This window comes from Drosophila obscura, unplaced genomic scaffold, assembly GCF_018151105.1.
Source record: "Drosophila obscura isolate BZ-5 IFL unplaced genomic scaffold, ASM1815110v1 contig_74, whole genome shotgun sequence".
Classification (NCBI taxonomy): domain Eukaryota; kingdom Metazoa; phylum Arthropoda; class Insecta; order Diptera; family Drosophilidae; genus Drosophila; species Drosophila obscura.
The window spans coordinates 162129-176262 of record NW_024542866.1 but is presented as its reverse complement, the minus strand read 5'-3'; the positions used below and the strand labels follow the sequence as shown (position 1 = coordinate 176262).

General features: G+C 48.2%; 3 protein-coding genes across 5 annotated transcripts; 1 reads left to right on the top strand and 2 right to left on the bottom strand.

Moving 5' to 3' along the window:
* Positions 1-808: 808 nt before the first annotated feature.
* On the bottom strand, positions 809-6052 carry LOC111078163 (transmembrane protein 68). The gene is made up of 4 exons (XM_022372707.2): positions 5345-6052; positions 5097-5235; positions 2028-2694; positions 809-1955 (listed from the first exon to the last, which is right to left on the bottom strand). Exons 1-4 carry the CDS (start codon positions 5388-5390, stop codon positions 1824-1826), a joined length of 984 nt encoding a protein of 327 aa, XP_022228399.1. The 5' UTR covers positions 5391-6052; the 3' UTR covers positions 809-1823.
* A 410-nt stretch (positions 6053-6462) lies between these two features.
* Positions 6463-8207, top strand: LOC111078164 (transport and Golgi organization protein 2). Of its 2 annotated transcripts, none has more exons than XM_022372708.2 (5): positions 6463-6569; positions 6708-7081; positions 7139-7261; positions 7372-7624; positions 7681-8207. In XM_022372708.2, exons 2-5 carry the CDS (start codon positions 6940-6942, stop codon positions 8138-8140), a joined length of 978 nt encoding a protein of 325 aa, XP_022228400.1. In that variant the 5' UTR covers positions 6463-6569; positions 6708-6939; the 3' UTR covers positions 8141-8207. The 2 variants fall into 2 exon arrangements, with proteins under 2 accessions (XP_022228400.1, XP_022228401.1); XM_022372709.2 differs by having other exon boundaries at positions 6465-6569; positions 7495-7624.
* Positions 8208-8221: 14 nt separating this feature from the next.
* Positions 8222-14113, bottom strand: LOC111078161 (RRP12-like protein). 2 transcript variants are annotated; one of them, XM_022372705.2, is made up of 10 exons: positions 13882-14113; positions 13260-13825; positions 12253-13190; positions 11280-12161; positions 11068-11202; positions 10561-10993; positions 10196-10464; positions 9257-9447; positions 8619-9183; positions 8222-8554 (listed from the first exon to the last, which is right to left on the bottom strand). In XM_022372705.2, exons 1-10 carry the CDS (start codon positions 14021-14023, stop codon positions 8461-8463), a joined length of 4215 nt encoding a protein of 1404 aa, XP_022228397.2. In that variant the 5' UTR covers positions 14024-14113; the 3' UTR covers positions 8222-8460. The 2 variants fall into 2 exon arrangements, with proteins under 2 accessions (XP_022228397.2, XP_022228398.2); XM_022372706.2 differs by having other exon boundaries at positions 8223-8554; positions 13260-13813.
* Between the last annotated feature and the right edge of the window lie 21 nt (positions 14114-14134).

Sequence of the window (14134 nt, the reverse complement as noted above, 5' to 3'; positions counted from 1 at the left end):
GGCTTGAAGGAAAAGCCAGAAGAGAACAGTCGATAGACCCAGGATTGACTTTGAATTCGTGTGTCACCCTCCTAGACATTCTCTGTTGATACTTTAACGAGGGATAATCAATAAATATCAGTCGGGAGTTCGGAGTACATACGATGGCAGGTATCGTATCCCCAATTTCAGTCGCCGACAAGTAAACAATGAAAATGCAAGAATATGTATGTACATATGTACATATAGAACATGTACAACTATAGAAATATAGGTTTATCGTCGTAAATGTCCTCAATATTAACTCACAATGAAAGGGGTGAAATGTCATCGACTTGCCCTTCGAATCTAAGGCTTAGATTGATAGAGAAATAAGAGATGTTTGTTTAAGATCCCCAATTGCAAATGGTTAAGCAAATACATTGATTCCCCCCTTTGGGGGCCACCAGTTGTGACCTTTACGATATTGGATAATTTCGTATTAAATAGATGAGATTCAACTCAGGAAGTTGTTTGGAAAGCCATGTAGAGATGTAAATTTGTATCTTCAAACCACAGAAATCCACCCGTTCCCAGTTCACACTAACTTATATATTTCAAGAAATTGTATCTATTGAATTTTTCATTTTATTAAGGCTTTTAAGGCTTTTCTACCAAAGACTGTGCATTTTATTGTTGGGTTCTGAGAATGATTTAGGATAGCCCATGAGAGGAGGAATTTAAGTACCAGCACACAGCGCAATATCATGCTATTTTATAGACTTTGCCATTAGTCTGAAATATGTTGATGTTGAACCACCTCATTTCGTTCCATTAAAATGCTTCGATTTATATTTTTACCGCATTTTATTTCCACATTTGAATTTTTTGTTGTCAGTTGGAAATCCGTGTTAGCTTTTGCCATATGTGGGGTAGGGGTAGGGGCATCATGTCACATTCATTTACTTATGCAAATACTTAGATTTACTACTACTATATCGTACAGTCTTTTTCTTAGCTATGCATGCACACATATATTACACAGCACGCGCACACAACACACATTCACTCGACAGCAAGACGACTGCTGCACCTGCCTACTGCTCCTCCACTGCTTCACTTCAGTGTTCAGTCCCCAAACAGAAGAAAAGAAAGGTTGCGAAAATATATACGCAGTCATAAGAAATTATACACTTAACGCAAGACTAATTAGATAATTGTTTAATGCAGCCAGAATTATACTAAGAAAAAAAATTATATCAAAATTGGTTAGGGTAATTATTGTTGTTTGGTGTGTGTAAAAAAGCGCAAAATAATAATAATAATTCGAGTAATGCTTCTTCTTTGTTCAGAATTGGACTCACGTTGACCTTAGAACATTTATCGGCTATAGCTGGTGTTAATGACAATTTATACGATCTGCCGTGTTTGCACTTAAGCGAACGCGAACGTGAACGTGACATAGCAGGCTGAGTTTTTGACGGGGGATCTTCAATTAGACGCAAACATAAGAAATAAGGAAAGAACTTATCTAAATATTAGTAACAGCAACCGCGAACAAAAAACAATAACACAAAAGGCATTGCATTGTAGTGCAAAGGCGATGGGGGGGGGGGGACCAAGTATTAGGTACTTCACATGCTTAGTAAAAGTGTTTAGGTGTACGTATAAACTACTTATACATAGTAGTACTATGATCATCAAGTACATGGAAGAAAGTCTTTAATGGCCAAAGAACCAAAGTCAATCTCTGTTAATCTCTCTTCAAACGTTATCATCGTTGTGGGATAAGCACAGCAGCCCGCAAATATGTACGGGCAGCAGGATCATCTCTCGGAGCCGGAGTAAATCTCTCTGAATTGCGCCTACTCCACCTTCTTTTTGATGCCTGAAGAAGATGCCCGTCTGAAGGCCGGCAGCCGGTCCAAAAGTGCCATCAGAATACTGCCCGGCAATCGCTGATGTTGGTTGATCAGTTCCTCAATGGCGGTGGCAACCTGACAGAAGATACGGTCAGTGGGAACGGAAATGCCAAGCTGACGCAACCGTCCAGCCAAGTCTCCACTCACCTTGTTCTGAAGGTCCTGCGGAGTGAGGGTCTCATCGTACTCTATCGGTTTGCCCAAATACGTGCGAAACTTCACCGGAAAGCCTCCGTAGATGGGATAGACCGGAATGCGAACCTTGTTGTACAGGCGCATAAAGAAGTTCCGAAAGATGCCCACTTGCCGGAAGCCCTCGCGTAGATTTTGCGTGAAGCAAGGTATTATGGGGGCCTTGGCCTCTATGGCAACCTTGGCGAAGCCCACACGATTCCGCCACAGCAGCTCGTAGTAATGGTCCCCGAACTGGGCCTCGTAGACGCCGCCCGGCGAGATGGCCAGCAGGTTGCCATCGCGCAGAATGCTCACACAGGACTGGACGGTGCCGGGACTGACGTGGAAGGCCTCCGAGATGGTGCCCCATCCGGGCAGCTTGAACAGGAACCTATCCCCGATCGTGTAGATCAGGCGGCCGCGCTGCAGCAGCATCCGCGAGTTCAGATAGTACATGTCGATGGGTATCGCTCCATGGTAATAGACAATCAGCGCCGGACCCTCCTGGGGTACGTTCTCCAGGCCGATCACCTCGTACCCGTGGTAGATCCTCGCATGAGCGTCCCATATGGCGGCCACTATCTTCCGGCCTACGCGCCAGAAGTTGCGATCCGTTTGCACAGATCGCATGATCACCTGCCTGATGGGGAGATACATGGAGATAACGACAGAAAGGACTTGTTAGTTAAAGTTGCCATTTAGCAGGGTAGAGGATGGGGATTTAGTCAGGTTGTACATAGACTCCATTTGGGGTCGGGTGGGGTCAGCGGATCCGATCGGATCGGATCGGATCGCTCCGCTCCCAAATTAATTTCCAAAAACTGATAATTATGTTTAAATTTAGTTTCTTTTTTCGCTGTCACCAGGTGTTATCAGCAGAAGGCAGACCTGTCCTGTCCTCAAATAACTTATAAATCAATTTTGGGGGCCGTTGCAGAACTGCGTTTAGTGTGCTGAGGACAGCAGGGGGCGCTCGGCCGCTGATAAGAGTGTTCACAAAAGAGAGACCTTGTGGCCAAAACAGCCACCGACAGCAGCAACAAAATATTCTGCCCAATACGAATGAAAGCGCTTTGATCAGCAGCTTTTACCTAGGGCAAATCTCAAGGGAAAACCTATAAATAATGTATGTACATATATGTATGCTTAATTTCATCCAACGAAATGTTCCGTGCTCGCTGATCTTCATCGGAACATCAAACCTGATTTAAACTTAGGCAAATAATGCACAAATCTGTTGCAGTGAATAGATCTCGGCTTGTAGGGCGCATTCCACATATGTATGTATCTCTAGTCGGCGGCACATAAATACTTACGTAGGTACCATAAATAATACCCACGAATGTTTCCAGAACGAGTATGTAGATAGCTAAGTGAGCGATATGTGGCTAACAGCCGATCAGTAATCTACATATATTACATTCCTTTGGACCATTATACATATGTAATTGCCTCTTTACTTTCGTACTAGTAGTAGCGAAGTTGTGGCTCAGTCTAATTCCTGTGATTACGGCTGCGCTTTATGACAAATACAAGTGATGGCAGTGGTGTGGGGAAGGGCGCGGGGCGGCAATGGCGTCGTCGTCAATGACCATGAACTGTGATAGTCATTAGTAATGCGTAATGTCGCTCTGCCGCCGCCTCGGTTCGGCTGTGCCTCTAGCTGCACGCTGTTATCGGAACACAACAGCCGCAAAGAGTAGCAACAGCAGGGTCGGGTCGGTCGAGTCGACTACAGGAGAAATGCGAAATGTGTTTTGGTTTGTATTTTCTACTACACATACAAACATATATACGTATGCATACGTATACCCTTGAAGAGGGTACATATCCCCCCCCATAAAGTATATATTTCAAAAGTAATTATGTATGTACATTTTTTGGATCAGTAGTAATAGCCTTTTGTGAGCATATTTCTACGCATAATTAAACCTCATTGCTGAAGCTATCTTCTCTCCGCGAAGAGAAACCCATTCATTGTTAGAAAAATTGGTTTTTCTTCTGAAACATTCCCAGGATAGAGTGAAAATCTAAGAATGATCTGCGATCGGATACAATTTCATGGATATACCCTAGGAAGGCTCGGACGGAAGAATATGTTTTGGTTTTTTCGTAGATAAGGAAATTCTATAAAAATCAGCTGATCATAACATATGTATGGCTGCAATAGAAACAAGCGATTTGCAGGGCATTCAAAGATTCGGGGCCTCGCTTGTTTTTATTAGTATTTTTTGTTGTTAAGAAATGCTTATCGAATTGTTTCAGCATTTGACTCTTACAAGGCCATAACTGTACTGTTATGTACACACATATGTACGCGTATTTTGCGGCATTATCATTATCTGGCGGGGAATTCAGTTGACTGGATCCATCAATGGGAATCGTTAGCTAATGTCAAACATTGTATATGGGCTATGGAGAGCTTTGCAACTAATTAACATAGAAAACCGGTTCTGCAGTGAAGAGTAGTAGATATTAGAGAGTCTGAAAATAAATAAAAGCACACCAGAACACACGTAGTCGCATACACACATACACATGAACAAGTAAAAGTCGATTTTGATCACTTGATAAACAGTCGCAGTCGCTGTTGCTGTCGTTAACAACGTCGGCGTCTCCATGACCAGCAGCAGACGTCTAAATCCAAAGGGTAAACGGTATGGTAATAATGGGTGACTGAATCCAAGAGAGTTTGCGCTAAGTTCGTGTGTGTGTGTGTGTGTGCTCTGCCTCTTGCCGTGCTCTATAACTTGCCGTTTTAATTACAATGAAAAAACGAAAGACAAGACGCAATATGCACAGGGCCAGGCCACAGTGACCAACCAGCGAACCAACCGCCAACTTTAAACCGATGGGACAGGGACAGGGACGGGACGGAAGGTGGCAAATGGCTGCCAAAAAGTGCGCGATAAGCATGAGAGTTCATTTACACCTGAAGAAGAGTGGCGGCGAGTACAATTGTTGCTGGTTCTGTTGCTGTACCTGTACCTGTTGTTCTTTTAATGTTAATGTTACTCGCCGAGTGGTGTAAGAGTTGCGTACCTGTGCAGCTTGTAGATGAAGAGCACCAAGAATGATATGTATATGAGGGCCACGAAGACCAGGGGCAGCAGGAATGTGACCATCAGCGGCGTCAGGAAGCGATACAGCCACATAGAGTAGTCCAGGTCGATGTAGGATGCTAGATGGTGCATCGAAAGAGAAGCTGTGATTATATGTGGGCTCTGGAACGGACCCGGACCGGGAGTAATTCGGTTTGGCCTGATAATAGATAACTGGCTTGTACTCACACAACAGACTTTGAAGACTCTTGACAATATTCTCCAGAAATTCCATTTTTGCTTTGTGTTTAGTACTTAGCTAGACTCTGATTAAATTAAACAAAGTTGCGATGCTCGGTGAATGTTATATGGGATGGGATGGCCTCTTCTGGCGAGGTTTCATTTGTTATTATTGGGAAGCCAATGGCATGGCCGCAGGTTGGAAAGCAAAATACATATACATATGTATTTAAATAACGTTTTGGCCTAATTTTCACTTGAAGCTTTACTTTCTTTCTCTTTCGCGCTTCTCGAGTTCTGTTTCTTCTTTTGATTTCTGCTCATTTAAATCGGAATCGGAATTCTCGTTTCGTTTTCCCCTCTTCGGTTTCTGATTGACGGTTCGGTGGTTTGTTGCTGGATGGATTTGGATTCCCATTTGGCGGCCCACTCTCATTGGCATTAACATTTGAGCCGCTTTATGTACATCATTCTATGCACTCGAAATTGTCTCATTGCTCGGTTGCGATGCGTTGCCTTGCTGCTATCGGAGTTAAGTTAACAAAACGTAATCATTACCGCTCGCCTACGTTTAATTGCCGTTTGCAGCCAGACACATTGTGTTGAAGCGGTCGGCGGTGTGTGTTGTGTGTTTCTGTTATTCCTACAAAGTAGCGTTGTGCTTTATATTGTTGTTCTCTCATTTTGTTTTTGCTTCGCAGCCATCCCTGGCACCTGGCACCTGGCAACGCTGCCCAGCTGTTGTGCAGGTCACTCTCAGCGCTGCCAGCCTTTTAATTTAGCGATGTCAGTCTGCACATCGAAAAAAAATATAGTAGTGATCGTACTCCATTGCACTTCAAGACTAATCTAGACTGAAACTAGATGACTATATAAATTCTCAATTAATAAGTTTTTTAGTCTGAATCAGCTGTGCGTGTTGTTGAACCAACCTATGGCAGAATTAAGCAAAAATTTATCGTTGCCTGTCCTTCAGACAAGACTGGTCCTGAAGTGTAGTGGAATGCGACCATAAAACAAATGTATCTCCGTGTCTCCGCTGCTGTCTCTGTCTAGCAGACTAGAGTGGTCTTTAGGTGTAGTGATTAATCGATGCCGCCCAGCGGGACACTCGGGGCTCGCCGCATATGGCAACCCAAAAACAAAAACAAAAGAACGAGACATATTTAAATTATATATACATTGCCAAGACAAGACTGATTTTATTGAGTAATAAACAACAAAAAAAACACTTGTAGGTTTTATGCTCCACCGAAATTTAGTCAGTACGCACAAAAATGGAAAACTCTGGGCAAAGCAGCCGAACCCCTACTCTATACATATAGAGACTCTATTATTATTATTTGTATTATTATTATTTTTTGTTGACAAGCACAAACAACGGATAAGACTGTATCAGCGATAATTTGGTGATAAAATTCAGCTTTAGACGCCCAGCGAACGCCAAACCAAACACAAAGCAACAAAGAGACTGACCTGGAACTGATACCCCGCCGCGATTAAAACTCGACGCACACTTGACAGTTTGTCAGTGCCACTTGGGGACAACGGACGAGGTTCATCATCATCCGATCTCCACCAGCCTCAGCAGCAGCACCAGGATCATGTGCGTGATCTTTTTTTATACCAATTCAGATCCGCAGCCCGGTGGCTATAGGCTCATCTTGGCCTCCAATCGCGATGAGTTCTTTGCCCGTAAAACTGTGAGGGCGACCGAATGGCCCGACGCGGATCATGTCGTTGGCGGTAAGTGGGTGCGGTGGTGCATTTGCGTATCTTTTTAATCTGATACTCCTCTTGCAGGCATTGATCTCGAACCGGGCCGCGAGGGTGGCACCTGGCTGGCCATTGGCAGCGCCATCGGAGTCTTCAAAGTTGGGGCCTTGCTCAATCTCACAGGCGAGCCCAAGCCTCGCGATGCAGTCGGTAATCAAACACACACACACACGTACACGCACACATCATTGTTTCATTTTGCTTTCCCCGAACTTTCACTGAACTTTTGCCTCAAAACTTTTTCTGTTTCCCATTTGAAGCGCACAAGAACATTTTGCAACCAAATAACCAAAACAACAACAGCCATAACAGCGGCAGCAGCAGTAGCAGCAGCAGCAGCTGCAACAGCAAGACGCAAGAAAATAACGAACATTTTTTACTAGGGCGCGGCATGATTGTGGCAGACTTTGTGTCCCAGTTCGATGAGCCAAACAGCAGCCTGAACTTCAACCAGAGCCTGCTCAAGGACTGCACCAAGTACAGCGCCTTCAATTTTGTCTCCATTGAGATTGGGTGAGTTAACGAAAGAACCCATTTTATTGTCATCACTCGCATGCTCAAAATTGTAGGCCCAAATCCCTGCCAGCCCAGATCAGACTGCTGAGCAATGTACCGCCCACCCTGAACGAATTTGAGGAGGGAAAATGCTATGGCTTCGGCAACAGTCTGCCCGGGACACCCTTTGAGAAGGTGCGCTTTGGCCAGAAGCAGTTTAGCAATATTGTGACGGAGCATGGCGCGGCCAGTGTGGAGACACTCAGTACCCAGTTGTTGGAGCTGCTCAAGAACAAGAAGAAATTCTGGCCCGACGAGGAGCTAAAACGTCGAGCCCCCAATTGGGGCGAGGAATTGAGTGCGCTCAATGTGCACATTGCCGACCGCGGCTATGGCAGTCGTACGCATTCAGTTATCCTCGTGGACACCAACAACAAGATGCACTTCTTTGAGGAAAACTTTGATCCGGAAATGAATTCGCAAGAGCCCTGGAATCTAGGGACGGTGGTCCACAAGCACTTGGGAGGGATCTAGTGGGGAAGAATTTGTTTTTTTCTTCAACGCCTGTTATGTATGTGTAATAATAATAATAATAATAATAGTATCCACTTTTTTTCTTCTGGAATTTACATCAGGAAGCAGCTGCTAGCATATGCTGCTGCTTACTTATATAAAGATATATGTATATATATGCGTATATTTAGATATTTAAGCAAATTAACAAGCGAGAAATCTTTTTCATCATATTAGCCTTGTTATCAGCCAGCCAGCCCTGCCTCGCCTCGCCCCATGCCGGGGCGTTGTTATCTATATAGCTTTACAATCCAGTTCCCGTTACTCCCTCGTGTTTTCCTCTATTTGTAGTTCTTGCCCACTCTACCACCGCCAACCTCGGCACCAGCTCCTCGCAAAACATTCTTAAAATTGCGCGAGTTCATTGAACGTTTCCTGTTCGAAAGAGACAGAGTTAGAGTTAGAGATAGACGATTTCTAGTGGTTAGGCAGAACCTACCGCTTGTTCAGAGTATTCCTAGTCAGGGGTATATAGGCATAGGGATCCAGCTGGCCTCGCTTCTTCATGTCGCCCTTGGCCTTTTTGCTGCTGTACTCGCTGCCAGCTGGCTTTGCAGATTTCCCTGAGCGCACGGACATGGCATCCGCCGCCGGGGAAGGAGCGCCGCCGCCGCCTGCGCCCAATTGACGATGAATACCCTTCCCACCGGCCGTATATCGAGTGCTGGTGCTAGTCTTGGCGGAACGTGTACTTAGGGCATCGCTGGCCTTGCGTTTGCGCTTGCCACTGGCCACTTGTTGCTGCTGCAGCTGCTCCTCATCGCTGGAGTCCTCCTCCATTCCGCGCTTGGCCTTGGTTTTTGCACCTGCCTCAAGGTCACTGTCCGCGGAGGAGTCTGAATCCGAATCTGAGTCTTCATCGCCATTCTTTCCTCCTTGGCCGCGCAGAGCCTTGTCGCTGATAATGAGACGTCCGTCATCGGCAGTCTTGAAGCCGCCATTCGCCAGCTGTGGCCTGGCCTTGAGGCTTTTGCTGGGGCCATCTGTTGGGGCTGATCCGCTTGCTGCAGACGAGGGGAGTGAGGGTAGCGATTAGTATTGGGTCTTCCCACCGCGAAGGCGCTTCAATTGACATACTTAGCACATTGCCAATGGACTTGAGATCGGCCAGATCGACTATCTCGTCGGGATCCTCGCGAATGTAGGTGCTGCGCTGCTGCTGTTTGGCCTTGCTGCGTCGCTTGCCAGCGACAGCGACTGCTCCCTCTTCTTCGGCATCCATATCTTCGGGCAGATCCGAGTCCGAATCGGCCAAGATGTCATCAATGCTGTCATCAAAAAAAGAACAAAATAACAACGAAAGTCAGGGCAGATCAAATACCATATTTCGTAGATATTTCTTTGAGTCCCTATAAATCAAGTGACCCATGCTACAACAACCCGAAGCTTGTTACGCGCGGATGCCAAGCATCAACTTAAATCACCCACCCAACCGACCGAGGGGCGCTGCCGCATTACGCACGACATGTGTAAAAGAACAAGTCGCATGAATGCAGGAATGGAACACTGATATTCGAGGAAAATTATAACTAAACGAAACCCAAAGAGCTAAAAATGCATTCAAAATTACAAAAAACGAGAAGGAACGTTGTGAGTACATAGTTTCTAATGGTTTAGTTTATGCGGCTCATACGTACACACACATATATAATGGGCAGACGGACAGACAGAGGACAGACCGAATTCCCCTACAATGATTGTGCCACACATTCCACACATGAACACATGGCATGGGTACAATTTCGACTATCCATCAAATCGTACGATTATCCCAAAATAAATATTCAGTGGACTTAAATAAATATGGGCAATACGGGCAGCGGGTTGCATCTTTAACCACATGATAAAGCCATGACCAATGGAATATATGTAGAGCTAAGTAGACAATGGCAACAATCACACAGCTAGTACTCATCGAATACTCAGTAGGTCTTCAGCTATTTGCTGGTAACCATTCCGCTAGTACTATCTGATTGATGATCATTTGGATAATTGGATTTCCCCTTGTGCGCTTACGTATAGCTCTTCTGCTCCAGTCCACCGACGAGCTCCTCGTCGGAGCTGTCCGCTTGTGCGGCCGCCTCCTCGCTCTGCTTCTTGCGCGTGTCGCGTCGCATTTGCTTGCGGATCTTCTTGAGGCGACGATGGGTGACTTCGTCGTCGCCGGGTACATAGCTGGCCAGCTCCTCGGTGGTGAAGCGTTTGCACAGCTTCTTGAGGAAGTAGCCGATCTGGATGCGGCAGTACCGCTTGGTGTCCTTTGTCATGGCCGACAGGGAGCGCATCTGTGAAAGAGCATAGAGAGAGAGAGAGAGAGAGAGAGAGAGAGCAGAGCAATCAATGGAGGGAGAAATGAAAACCCGTGTGGGGAGGTCACCTACAATCGTCTCCAGATGGTTGGCCACCAGCGGGATGGGCATAACCTTGATGAACGTGATAAGGAAGGCGACAGCAGCCTCCGACTGATTGCGGGACTTCTGCACGAGGAACACAGACACCTGCTGCAGAATGAACTCGAGGGTGGCCACCGTCAGGTGCTGGCCCTGCTGCTGCAGCACGGCCCTGAAGGCGAGGACTGTGTTCGTGATCAGTGATTCGTCCCCGGCAAAGCCTGCCGTGAGGATGTCCATAAAGTCATTAATTTTCCCTGCCTCCTGGTACAGTTGGGCAATGAATTTGATCAGCTGCTCGGCCACCTGCTCTTTGCGCGTGGAGAACTCCTTGTAGTTGAGCACTGCCTCTGGGATGGCCTTCATGACGAGCTGGTCCTTGTGCGTGAGATTGCTACGGCACTCAAGTAGCGATTTCAGGCAGCTAAAGTTAGTGAAAATTTACACACACATGAGTGGACGTTCTCGGGAGTATGGTATTCAAGTGAAGATGCTTACTACAATCGCGAGGCCTGGCACACACTGCAGCTGGTGGCGAAAGCCTCCAGAAGCAACTGCTGCAGGGCATTGCAGTTCTTGCGCGTAAACTTCTGGCACGACGCCAGCTCCGAGGTCATCAGCTCACGAAGAAGCCTGCAACAAAACGGGCAATAGCATTTATGTCAATCTAGATTCTTGTATAAAATCCATTTTCAAATCGTAGGTCTTACTCATAGGTCTTGCGCTGTTGCTTCTTGAGCTTCTGCTCGTCGCGGGACACCAGCTTGGACTTGTCGTTGCGCAGCACCGGGGCCATGTACTTCTCAAAGTAGGCCTCGATGCCGCGGCACTTTTGCACCCGGACAATTGCCGCGTTGATGTCGAACATGGCGTCATACTCGAAGCTGGCCACGGCACTGCTGGCCAGCTGGCTCTGGGCGCTCTCGAAGAGCTCCGCTTGCACCTCAGCCGGAGCCCGGCCAATGTACAGCCGAATCACTTCCAGGGCCCGCTTGCGCTGATCCGCCTCATAGGAGCCGTTGGGCTTCTGGCAGTAGATGTTGAATAGGCGCGGCAGAAAGTTCTTCGCGTACTGCCCGATGGCCGTGTGGCAGCTCTCAGTCTGGCCGTCGCAAAGCAGCTCCAGTAGGCCATCGTAGATGGGGGCTCGGAACTCGGGGTTCTTCTGCAGCACTGAGCCGAGGGTGGGGGCCAGATGGCGCAGGTACTCGGGATCCCGGGGCTGGCGGCAGAAGCCCGGAAATAAGCCCCACAGCTGGCAGCACAGTAGCTCGTATATGTGTGACGACGAGGTGTTCTGGGCCACGGCGAACTCCTTCCACTTGTCCTGGCAGCTTGTGGCCAGGGGCACAATGTGCTCCTTGAAGAATTGCAGGCTCGCTCCGTTCGCTCCCTCTCGCAGGAGGGGCAGCAGCCAGGAGCGCTCCAGCTGCATGCCACCCTTCGCATCGGCGAGGGGAACGGCTTTCAGAACCACTTCGGGTCCCAACGCCCTGATGCCACTGATCAAAGTGTGCTCAATCTGCAGCCGCATGCTGCTCTGGCTGTCGTACCGCTTGGCGATGGTCAAAAGCGATGGTGTAAGCTCAGTGCTGGAAAGCACAACAGAACAGAACAGAACAGGACAAAACAGAACATAAATTAAACACTAAAAAGTTCAAGGAGAATGCTACTCAAACTCACGCAAACTGCTTGCCGCAGGCCTCGAAGACAATGGAGAAGATGAGGATGACATATTTGGAGATCTCGCCGTACGGAGCGCTGAGCACCTTGTGAAGGGCCGCAATGATTCGGGCCACGCTCTGTCGATTCCTCTGAGCGTCTTCGGGACTGGTGCAGGCATGCGTCACGCAGTCCTGCAGCAGCTCCTTGATGCAGTTCGAGACACCAACGACGAGCTCAGTGCGCTCCGAGAGCCACAGGTCTGTGGTGCACACCTCGAAGAGGCGGGGCAGGGCCTGCATGCACAGGTCCGGCCGCAGCGTGGCCAAGTGCAGGTGACCCTCCTTGAGAACTGTGATCCAGGTGAGCGTCTGACGGACGTCCGAGCGATCCGGCCGATACTCGTGGATGGCGGCCAGCAACTTGCCACAAAGCGCGGCATTCAGGTTGGCGCTGCGCGTGAGGAACAGCGCATGCAGCGCCTGGAAACAGTTGGTGCGGACCATAAAATTCGCTGCCGTCATTATGGACAGCAGGTGCTCACAAACGGCGCGTATATCCTCTGTACGGAACCCCGACAAGGTGTCCTTGAGCAGGGCCAGTGTGTGGAGCACTGTCGTCTGGGCGTTGGCCAGCACTTCGGGCTTGAATTGGGCCAAACAGAATTTGCTAACACGACCGCTCGCCGGATGGTGATTCACTTTGGGCTGCTGCTGCAGCTGCACCTCCTCAACAGCCTTATCGCCCTCACCCGCTTCGCCTTCTGCGGGTGGCGCGGGGGGAAGCATGAAGCAGCTGCCGTGTATGATTGACACAACAGCGTGCTGTGCAGCTTTGCGTATTTTCGGCTTGGAGTGGATGGTGAACGCGAGCAGAGCGTCAAAGTACTGCGTGGTGGAGCTGTAGGTCCATGTGGCGTAGTCCTGGGCACGTAGCAGCACTGACATGCATCCGATGAGCTGCAAGATAGCAATTAGCATAATGATAATCCAGGCAGGAGGAGCTGGCGGGAGCAAGAGTCCACTTACATAACGGATGACTGACTGGTTGGTGGAGTCCATGAAGCGTTTAAGGAGCTTCTGAGCGGTGGCGGCCGTTTGGCTGAAGCGTTTTCTTAGTACCGGAGCCGGGACAGACTTGATGCCCATGGAGAGCAGAGCGATGCCGGCAATGGTGTCCCGCTCTTCGGTGGAGGCTTCGATTTGCTCCATGAGAAGCAGAAAGTACTCGGTGGAGGACTCGCTGCCGCCATTCTCGCGTATAATATCAGTGAGGGCGCTCAAGATGGCCAGCATTTCCTTGTGCAGATCAGACGAGGCCCGGAACCCAGTGAGAAGCTTCTTGAAGCTCACGTTGCTGCAGCTGCTGTAGTTGGAGGCGAATGTCTTGAATGTCCTGAATGTCCCTGTGGGCTGTGTGCCCGTGCCGGACATGCCATCGTCATCGTCCAGAGTGAAGCTCATTAAGCTCCCTGCGACATCGTTCACTGTTGTTGTCTCCGCGTTGTACGCCTGACGCTGTTCGTGCTTGTGCACTGCCTCCAATGTGAGGGCATTGGTGGCGGATGCAGTTGCAGCCGCAACTGTAGAGGAATCCGGGTTAGGGACAGACTGGACACTGTTTCCAACAACAACAACCGGTTGCACTTACCCAGACTCAAATTTGGCTGAAAGAAACGCGACTTTGCTTTGATGCGATGCTTCATCTGCTCCGGATTGGATTTGGCCGACTCTCCTTTGCGCCATGTCTTGCCCTTGCCATGGCGTTTCAATTTCGATCGAAATTTACCCATGATTACCCAAAATCTACAAAATAAGGCAACAAGATTTGTTAAAGTTTGGTTGGCCGCAACCAAACACGTGCAGTGCAGTGTGACCGCGGATTTATCGCACAAGTATGCCGC

Coding starts and splice junctions, on each gene's coding strand:
- LOC111078163 (XM_022372707.2), bottom strand. CDS start 5,390: ATGGAATTTCTGGAGAATATTGTCAAGAGTCTTCAAAGTCTGTTGT. Junction 5,236..5,344: donor GAGTCTTCAAAGTCTGTTGT/GTGAGTACAAGC, acceptor TGCACCATCTAG/CATCCTACATCGACCTGGAC. Junction 1,956..2,027: donor CGCAGGACCTTCAGAACAAG/GTGAGTGGAGAC, acceptor ATCTTCTGTCAG/GTTGCCACCGCCATTGAGGA.
- LOC111078164 (XM_022372708.2), top strand. CDS start 6,940: ATGTGCGTGATCTTTTTTTATACCAATTCAGATCCGCAGCCCGGTGGC. Junction 7,262..7,371: donor CAAGCCTCGCGATGCAGTCG/GTAATCAAACAC, acceptor TCCCATTTGAAG/CGCACAAGAACATTTTGCAA. Junction 7,625..7,680: donor TTTGTCTCCATTGAGATTGG/GTGAGTTAACGA, acceptor TCAAAATTGTAG/GCCCAAATCCCTGCCAGCCC.
- LOC111078161 (XM_022372705.2), bottom strand. CDS start 14,023: ATGGGTAAATTTCGATCGAAATTGAAACGCCATGGCAAGGGCAAGACA. Junction 13,191..13,259: donor ACCAGTCAGTCATCCGTTAT/GTAAGTGGACTC, acceptor GCTATCTTGCAG/CTCATCGGATGCATGTCAGT. Junction 11,203..11,279: donor CAACAGCGCAAGACCTATGA/GTAAGACCTACG, acceptor GTTTTGTTGCAG/GCTTCTTCGTGAGCTGATGA.